The sequence below is a fragment of the Mixophyes fleayi genome, chromosome 5, assembly GCF_038048845.1.
Source record: "Mixophyes fleayi isolate aMixFle1 chromosome 5, aMixFle1.hap1, whole genome shotgun sequence".
NCBI lineage: Eukaryota > Metazoa > Chordata > Amphibia > Anura > Limnodynastidae > Mixophyes > Mixophyes fleayi.
In genome coordinates, this window is record NC_134406.1 from 274,578,021 (window position 1) to 274,588,044 (window position 10,024).

The 10,024-nt window shown below is 38.6% G+C and overlaps 1 protein-coding gene across 1 annotated transcript; it reads right to left on the reverse strand.

The window, feature by feature from the left end:
- Positions 1-4,005: 4,005 nt before the first annotated feature.
- On the reverse strand, positions 4,006-9,017 carry LOC142157911 (uncharacterized). The gene is made up of 4 exons (XM_075211424.1): positions 8,764-9,017; positions 8,524-8,628; positions 7,210-7,293; positions 4,006-4,728 (listed from the first exon to the last, which is right to left on the reverse strand). Exons 1-4 carry the CDS (start codon positions 8,932-8,934, stop codon positions 4,333-4,335), a joined length of 756 nt encoding a protein of 251 aa, XP_075067525.1. The 5' UTR covers positions 8,935-9,017; the 3' UTR covers positions 4,006-4,332.
- Positions 9,018-10,024: the final 1,007 nt, after the last annotated feature.

Below are 10,024 nucleotides of genomic sequence, written 5' to 3' on the forward strand. Positions count from 1 at the left end.
TATGGTACACATTGGGCGTAGGAAAGCACTGCGTTCAGCGGCTGATTAGTGGGCGCAAAGGTAGTTGGCCGCAGGTCACTGTCCCCTTAGAGGCAACGGTAACTCTTTTTGGTCCTTCGGTGAAGAGGGTCCCTGTCCGGCTCGGTGAGGGAGGGCAGCGTGAGTTTAGAAGGGGGCAGTCACTCTGACGCCAATTCAGTGCATGATAGTTTGGGATGTGTTCCCCATGGTTAGGGGATGTACGGTGGATTGCGCCAGTTTCCATATTATCTGATTATATCAACTTGGGAGCTGTACCGCAGTTCTCTTTCTCCTCCACCATAGGTTTAGTTTAATAATAATTTAATAATAAAATGTCCTCCATTTTTAGCAACTTATACATGACTCCGTGTGTTTATTTTATATAAATGGTTAAGAATTTTAAGGTTGTTGTGAAGTTTATGAGACATACACAGTGAGCCCTTTAATGAATTTTGTGTTATAAAACAAACCTCCACTTGCTGTTTCCTATTTGTTTGTAGCAGATGTCCCAGACAGCTGTCTAGTTTCCTGTCTTGTATAAGTTTTTTAAAAAAGAGATTAACACTATAACAATACACATAGTACAGTAGTTGTTGCAGTATCCATTGCAGCTGTAATATCTGGATGTTTCGTTGATGCTACATGAACATTACCCCCCGTGATTGTGTGTATGTCTCAATTTTCTTCTCCATTTTAACATTAGTTAGACTGTCCCCATCGGTGTTGATGCACCTTTCATTTCCATCATTCTGAAAGGTCAGATAAGTAGCCCCTTGTCTTTATTTTTAGTTATTACTTCACAAACTAATTTAACCTACAAAATATTTCAGTCTTTCTAATGTCACTTTAATGGGCTTGTTTCTGTGTTTTTGAGACCTAACTATAACAACTTGACTTACACACAAATCTTTGTTTTGAATGTGTGTATTATAACCATAGTGTGGGTTTCCTGCATCTTAATATACTATATTATTTGCAGGTTCATTCTTTGTTTAAATATATAAAGTCTCAAGATGCTGAAGGGGAGAACCAGAGATGCTCAACCCCTTAGCCACACAAACGGCAGATTTCTGCTTGGCAATCTATGACACCAAGAGGAGAAATCTGGTATATGGTGTTTTCCCCAGGACCTACCGGTTATTACCAGTTTGACAGTTTTCAGAAATAATCCAAAAAACGAAGTCACTTCAGAATATGCTCAAATTATTTTGTTTGCGCAATACAGACCATTCAATTCATATAGAACAATGGTAATTTCATATTACTTTTGCAAGCATTTTATGCCCTAAAAGCACAAACTAATATGTAGATAAGGCATATAAGACTTTAGACCAATTATATCAGGATCTCTCGATATCTCCCATCATCCCCCAGATATAGGCAAAAATCCAAGTAGAACTTGCCACATCTTGCCTGCCGTTGACTTACTGTACCACAGCTTCCCTGTTTCCTGATATGAACAAAGGAGGGCACATTTCTGTTTAAATACCTTGCGCTATTGTAATATATTTTAGACATGTTTCCCCATACACCTTGACCAACACTGTCTGAAAAGCAGAAACACAACTTAATTTGTCAATATATATATATATGCACTGTAGCTCGTTAACTCTTACATCCTACTACTATTTTATAACCAGCTTTTAATTCATTTTCTGTGCATTGATTATCCATATCACAGGGGATTGTTGCTCCTGCTAGACTGACTTAAAATAAAAAAAGTATGAGCAAAAGTCTGAGTAGACATAAGGAACTTCTGTTCCCTGGTTCCTAAATCCGTTGTGTGCCAGCCAGAGAGAGGTAACATCAGAACTCAGCTACTAATTTCTCTTATAGTAGAACCCAGAGATCAAGAATGATTTAGGATTGAAACTATGCTGATAGTACCCCAGAGATTACTAAAATCTGTTCTCAATGTATCTACTCCATTACTTGTGCCTACAGAGATCAGTATGGTGACCTTGTTAAATGCAACATGTTATTTGTAGTGACAATTTGATTTCTTGAAGGATGTTTATACTTTTCTCATTGACTATCTGCGTTAACAAATCTTGCGCTCAATTTGTAGCCACCCTGGCAACATTGGGTTCCGTCAAGTGTCAGTCCTTGGGCTCTTCAGTGCTTATTTGTTTTTTAGAGGGTGATCAACCAGAAGAGGATGATCAACATCTAATAATTACAACCAGGCCACCCCCAGAGTTGAAATAAACAAGGGCTCTACCTAGACATTATGGTGAGATTGTGACCTGGGAAACAAATGAGCCCACCCGGAGGTGGTAACCAGACTACTTGTGGGAGCCCTGTATGATAGACATGGGGTCCACTAAACCTCATGCCTGTTACAGAGTAGCCATTGAGCTAGCCAACCTGATCTTGCTTATGTAATGTTGGAGTGACCCACAACATAGGGTCCTGGACCGTTACTTATCCTTGGGCTACTCTGTGCTGAGCTGCATGCCCTTAGTAAATGGGGCAAAACAAAAGATTGTCCCCCCTACTAATTACAATATATGACCTTAATGACAAGAAAAACATAATCCAAGATTCACAAGCACTGAAAAAATAATAGCAACCTGGCAGCATTGTATAGAGCTGAAGAAACTTGTGGCATCACTGCTTTCGTAGATCTAGGTGCAGGCTGAGACTTTTAGTTCCACATCAACCAAAGTCCTCAGATTGGTGGTGTTCTAGACAATACTGGATCAGAAACATATGACTAATTAGCTATTATGGAACTGCAAGTCCAAACATTTTGCTTATGCTTCCTATACTTAAGGTAAGTTAAGGGAGCCCCTATATATATATATATATACATATATATATATATATATATATATATATGTAAAAAAAAAGTGATTATATATATAATCGCGTTTTTTTTTACATACATATATATTTTTTTTACACACACACTATTTATATATATATATATATATATATATATATATATATATATATATTTTTTAGGGGCTCGGTACACTGCATTGCCCGGGGGCCCATAAAGTAGTTAAGGTGGCCCTGCTCCTGGAGAGCTGCAGGTTGGCCAGGCCTGAGTTACAGACTTCTCTAATAACTGATGTTAGGAATCGCTAATTCCTATTATAACCAATAAGTGGCGCTCCTCCACATGGCCCTTAGTTACCACTTTATTGGACAAAAAAAAATAATTTTCTTTCTTCATGCAGCATAATCCAAATAGAAAAAAATATCTGAAAAAAATAACAACACGCACATTAACGCTGACATTGAAGTGATCGCTGCTGGATGCCGGCACAAGCATTTTCTTACATTGTCGATTCACCTTCAGCCTGGTGATGTGGAGTGTCAGGGACTTCCGGCTGTTATCACTTTGCATCAGTCAGTACTGATGTGTAGGTGTGTCTTGTTTAATAAAGTTTTTGTTTTAATTTTTGTAAAGTTTATTTTAAAATTGTGTTTTGTTTTGTTTTTTTTTGTTTTTTTGGTATAATGGATTGTGTCCCAGAGCTCATATACTGGGACCACAAAGCAGCTACTGCAGAGGTCCCAATCTTGTTCATCACCCCATCCCCACAGCCGGTGGTGTACCTAGGAAACAATTAATTGAAGCATATTTTACATATAACCCACATTGCGTATAAACTTATTTTAAAAGATGTCCTCTGTCCCCTCCATTCATGATTTCTTCTTATTTCTTAATATATATATTTGGCCAAACCAGATAAGCTATCACCATGGAAACGGCTTTCCTCCCACTGTTCTGTGTAGTGTTGCGGTACACGGCCACTGACACTAATCATGGCAGCTCCCATTCAATATAATACATGATAGGCGCACTGATAGATGGGTAAATATGTCACCTTTTACAGGTCTTTATCTTAACAGTTAACTTTAATTTTTCCTGAATTAAAAACGTTTGGGTGTCTGGTTTTTTTGGGGGATTTTTAATTCAAGAAAAATTAAAGTCACAAATCCCTATCAATAAAGAGATCCTCAGTCACAATATTTATTGGGAAATGATTTTATTATTGCTGACACAGAATTTCATGAATACAATTTTTGTATTGAGAAGTGGGAAAGGTAACATTTGCAGGTTACTTTTGCAATATTTTGCATATATTCATGATTGTAAATGCATTCATAGCCAGACATTGACTTTGTGAGTAATATCAGAGTCTCTTGTGCATGTACTGTCCTGTAACTGAATGACAGAGTAAAACGTAACTCACCTTCAGTAATAGTGATGTAATGAAAACAGATTGCTGAAGAATGATATTTTATGAAATTATGTGTACAAGAAATGTAAAAGACACACTCAAAAATATAACAAATTTAAACATTTTTTTCCTTATTGACTTTGACCCAGGAACGTTGGAGGACAGAGCTATATGTAGGTCTAATGCCATTGCTACTACCATGACTAATGCCACCACCACGCCTACTGCCACCACCACGCCTACTGCCACCACCACGACTACTGCCGCCTCCATGCCTACTGCCACCACCATGACTAATGCTACTACCACGACTAATGCCACCACCACGCCTACTGCCACCACCATGCCTACTGCCACCACCATGCCTACTGCCACCACCACGACTAATGCCACCACCACGACTAACGCCACCACCACGACTACTGCCGCCTCCATGACTGATGCCACCACGACTTCCGCCACGACTGCCACCGCGACTGCCGCCACCCTTTGATCTCCTCACCCTTGTGTGCTGAATAAAAATACATATAAAAATGTTGTAAATATATGTATAAGTTCATGCAAATAATATTTGTGCAATCAGAGAGTGATAATGACTTCAAAATTCTTTAGGAAAACATCAATAATTATTAAAATACAATGTACAAATAAAATAAATGTTAAGATAGAGCTGTCCGGTATTTTTGTGCTATATGCAAAAGCATTATTATAATTATTATTATTTATTTATAAGAGGCAATAAAGGATCTGCAGCACCGTACAGTGCGGGTAGAGCAGACAACAACAAACGACAGACAGCGTACATAGTACAAAGCATATGACAGTTACATTGTACAGCAGAACAACTGCTAGTTACACAATAAATAAAAACCGAAACTCGTTGCCATTTACAGAGGAGAGGGGGTAGTACAGAGAAGGGAAGGGGACAAAACGGGAAGAGCATACCAGTATGGAGCAGGCCTGTGAACAGGAAATAGTTAAAGAGAGAAAGGCGCTTCTTAAATTAATGAAATGTGTACAAGTGAATAAGATCATTTGAGAAAGCAGCCAACGACCAATGAGACCAATTTCAACATTTGAAGTCTTAAAGACTGGTGGGCAACACAGGAAGTGGGAATGAGAAGAGGTAATCAGTGGGGAGGTGAGGCTGGATGCTGGCATAGCAGAGGGTAGGAGGGACTGAAGAGGGAAATGAAGTTAGAGATGTAGAGGTGAGAGGAGTGTCTGAGGACTTACAGATGGAGGCCAATTTCCTTCATCACATGCTAACTTAAGGAACATTGAATATAGCTGCAACTGTTGGCCTGTGATGACTCAATCAGCCCCGTTATGTATGAACTTCTCGCTATTTGTTCACATTACAAAAACTACGGACGTAAATTTTAATTTTATTCCTTTTCTCCTCCTTTAAACCTAACACTTGACGTATCAGCAGATTGAAAAGTATCTTATAATAAATGTTTTTTTTCTATTCTATATTGGTGTTCCATTAAGTTTTTCCTCACTATTTCCAGCTGATTACAAGTTTGTAAAGTAAAGAACTAAAACAACAACATCCCCCTTCTACCACACAACCCACCACAACCCTCGCTGTGCAGTAGCGCCCATGCCACCTTACACTCATGTGTTAAAGCCGACCCACACCTCTCACCCTTCTCAAGCAGGTATGTCATCCCCTTCGCTCGCCCAAATATTTTCACTACCCCCACAATTAGTCATGATCTGTCATTCATGTCATCCTCACCCACTCCCAGCCATCAACTCTGCCGTGTTAAAACAAACCCTCACCCATCATCTCCCTCTCAAACCATGCCCTGCCCCATCCCATGCCCCAGCACCCATTCTATCATATTCCGCTCTTAAATACTAAAACTACCACGAGCTTACTCAAGAAAAATGTAACTATTTTCTCCGATTTTTCTTATGAACAACATTCTGCTCAGTCCTCTTTTCAGAACCAGTAATTTGAGAGCTGTTGTTATTATGTCATGTGATGGAAAGAGTTAAACTGCGTTAGTCTATCTTTGCATTTTTTCACACTGTGCATGCTCAAATAGTGAATGTATAGAACTGCATTTATCCAAAACTGAGATATTTTGCCACTTACGACTCCTTATGGCTGAAGAGGGGTGATGGGGAGAGAAAGAGGTGTCGTCATGTAAGCAATGTACAATAATAGCGTGTTTGAACAATAGCATACAGATTCAGACTATGGCCTAGTCCCTGCAGATGAAAATGTAATTTCCTATTTGTGCTCTGTCTCCATGTGTGCGTTTTCTTTCATGGTGCCCACTAAATTGTTTCTATAGTGGATGGGGCTGCGGCCATCAGTGATGGTGATTGAGCAAATTGAGGTAAGGGACAACCAGCTCAGCCAGAATAATATTTGGTCCAAAAACATCAGATGTTACATAACATGAGATTGCTGATTGCTTTGTGGTTTTATTCTACAGAACAGAAATCCTGAGAAGGCTCTCTGGGCACCGTTGTTCCAGAAACTACATAGGGAGGGGAGCAAGGGTATGAGGGGGATACCATTGAGGTGGGGAGGTGATGATGGAGAGATTCTAGTAGAGAAGGAAAAGCTGCCAGAAACAGACAGAGAAAAGTAAATGAAAAAAGGAAACACGAGCGAGAATAAGCCAAAATACAAATACAAGAATCTTAAAGTATGTAAACATCACAGAGATAAAACAATGTTGTAGAAAGGAGGGAACGATGCAGAGATGGCAGAGACAAGAGGGAAAGGAGACTCAGGAGTACGTGAAGAAGATAGAACAGTGCGGAGCAGCTCTGTCAAAGAGTCTCCTGCAACTATCACAGAAGATAAAGGTTGATGGACTACTTAATCCGGAGATATTAATTTTTGCCAAGAGTATAACAGATTCAAGACTTAGAACATTTGAACAAATCTCAGTGAGACACAGCGTTCACTCCGGTAAGTAATGTCTATTAATAACTAAATAAACAATAAAGAATTGAAGTCACTTACATCTAGAGGAACGTTGTGACATGTAACCACAACGATATCTCGATCCTCCTCAACAAAGAAAGAGGCTGTGCAGGATTTAACCACCTGGAATAATAGGAAATAATCCATTGTTAGCCAGGATATAATTACTAAATGGATTCATGGGATAACAACAAAATATCTATCAAATTAGAAAGTTTTGTTTGTATTCATAGTGACTGCTACCCTCCCATCAGCCCTGATCTCCACCATTTTCTTATCCGGACAGAAGCAAAATGAATTACGTTGGCCACCTATGGGTCAATCCAGCCACTCACCCCAAGCAGCAAGGAAAAGATTTGAGGCACTGGTTGAGGGGGGGGGGATGTTTGGAAGATGATCGCCCACACAGGTTCACTTCCCATATACATAATAATATACATAACTGTTTGTGTCTGTCTATCTATTGATACATATAGTGACACTACTCAGTATGCTCATAGGACTATTCCCATCACTTTAATGCAGAATTCATGGATAAATACAATATTTGGGGGCATAAGATTTGCCTCTTGTCAGGAGCTAGAGGTGCTGACTGCGCCTCCATTTCTCTCCTTCATCTGTCTGTGTAGTCTAAACAACTTACATAACTTTAATGTATACCCTGATATACATACATGTATATTTACATATATACATTGGGCCTGAGTCATTAAGCATAAAAAATGAGTAACTTTGCACCTGGGCAAAACCATGTCGCATTGGAGGTGGAGGTAGATTTAAAATGTGGGGACAGATTTATAGTTGAGGTAGGGTATGTCCTAGATCAACTTTATATTTCAGTGTGAGAATAAAGCTATCATGTATTTGTGTGCTACATGAAACAAACAGCCAGTATTTTCCTTATATACAAAAAAATAAACTAATTTGCACCCCATGCATTGTAACATGGGGCCTGATTCATTAAGGATCTTAAATGAAGAGAATTCTTATTTCAGTCCTCTGGACAAAACCATGTTACAATGCAAGGGGTGCAAATTAGTATTTTGTTTTGCACATAAGTTAAATACTGACTGTTTTTTCATGTAGCACACAAATACTTGATAGCTTATTTGTACACTGAAATTTAAAGTTGATATTTGTGTGCTACATGAAAAAACAGTCAGCATTTAACTTATGTGCAAAACAGAAAACTAATTTGCACCCCTTGCATTGTAACATGGTTTTGTCCAGGAGAATGAAATAAGGATCCTCTTCATTTAAGATCCTTAATGAATCAGGCCCATGATTTGTCCAGGAGAAAACGTACTCTTTTTTTGCCTTAATGACTCAGGAAAATTGTGTTTCAGGACTTACACCGTTTTCTGTGAATCCACATTCATCTGTAATTCTACTGTTTGGCTTCTGACACAAAGTTTCTTTTATAGTGAATTGAAACTGGTGGTAACGAGAGGCTTCATCCTACAAATAGTAAAAATAGAGGATGTCAGATGCATATACAAAAAGCAATAAAATATAACCCTCCAAATGTTTCATGAATGACTGGTGTTTCGAGGGGAAAAGATAAGATGTAAATATTGAAAATTAGTCACTTACCATTATATATTCAGAATTATTCCCAAAAAGCCTATAGACAGCATTTTCTCCAGAAACTTTGTTGTAGTAGTCAGAGATGTCATCTTCAGTCCATTGCATCATGGGTACAGACACACTAGCAGCGACTGCTATCGCTCCCAGTACTAAGCACATTGTCAGAGACTTCTCCATGTTGGATGAATGACTTGTGTCTCTGACTGATACAATGTCTCACAGTACAACATGTTTTATAGGCTTCACTCACTAGTTTTGGAAAGAATCTTCCTGCGCATTGTATCCAGCTGGAAAACATCAAGTAATTAATATTTATTTGCCATTACAACATGAAGTTACAGGAAGAATTTAGAAACTAAACAGAACACAGAGATTTTTTCTTGCGTACATGATAGTGTAAACAATTTATAATATATTACTGACATAATATAACTGTGCTGTAGTATTCCCAGCAGTACAAACAGAGACACAAGATGTGTTAAAAAAGACACTTCTATTTTTCCCTGCAGATAAGCTGCACAGTTCTATTCCTCTTATTATGTGTAATAGTTGTAATTCTTATTACCTAATCATATTCTCTGGGCTTCGTAAGTTAAATGAGTTGGGTACTCCTCATTACCAATAACCCTCCTTTTACCAGAATAATGGTGTCAGCTCACACGTTATCTTATTTCCATGCAAGTCAAGTGCATTACCCGCCATCCATAGGTCTATGTCAGGAAGTTGTTTCACCGAGCTCTGTTGTGAGTTATGGACGGACTAAGTCCACCGGTGCCCAGAGCTACAGAGCACTTATCTTCCTGCTCGAACATTACACATCCATGAAGATGCTGCTTTCATCATCATCATTGTCATCATCGTCATCATTTATTTATTTATATAGTTACATTCAATGGGACACATGTCAGGTGCATGTTATTTCATTGCAATAAAAATATACCCAAACATCCAACATGCAATAACGACAGCCGAGATGTCCACTCACTCTCAAGACTTTTTTTTAAATATAAGGAGGATAAGCCATGCACGCTAAAAGACCATTATATGCCCCAATTTGTAGAGGAACCAACTAGGAACCGGACTATACTGGACCTAGTAATAATAAATAATGTAGACGTAATATCAAATATTCAAGTCAGGGAACACTTTGGAAGCAGTGATCACAATATGGTCTCATTTGAAAATAGTTTCCAGAAGCAACGGTATAAAGGATCAACTAGGACTGTAGACTTTAGAAAGGCAAATTTTAATATGCTAAAGGAGTCTA

Excerpts from the sequence above, each read along its gene's own strand:
- LOC142157911 (XM_075211424.1), bottom strand. The coding sequence starts at position 8,934 with ATGGAGAAGTCTCTGACAATGTGCTTAGTACTGGGAGCGATAGCAGTC. Across the intron at positions 7,294-8,523 it reads GTGGATTCACAGAAAACGGT|GTGGTTAAATCCTGCACAGC; the intron begins GTAAGTCCTGAA and ends CTATTATTCCAG. Across the intron at positions 4,729-7,209 it reads GTCACAACGTTCCTCTAGAT|CACACAAGGGTGAGGAGATC; the intron begins GTAAGTGACTTC and ends ATTTTTATTCAG.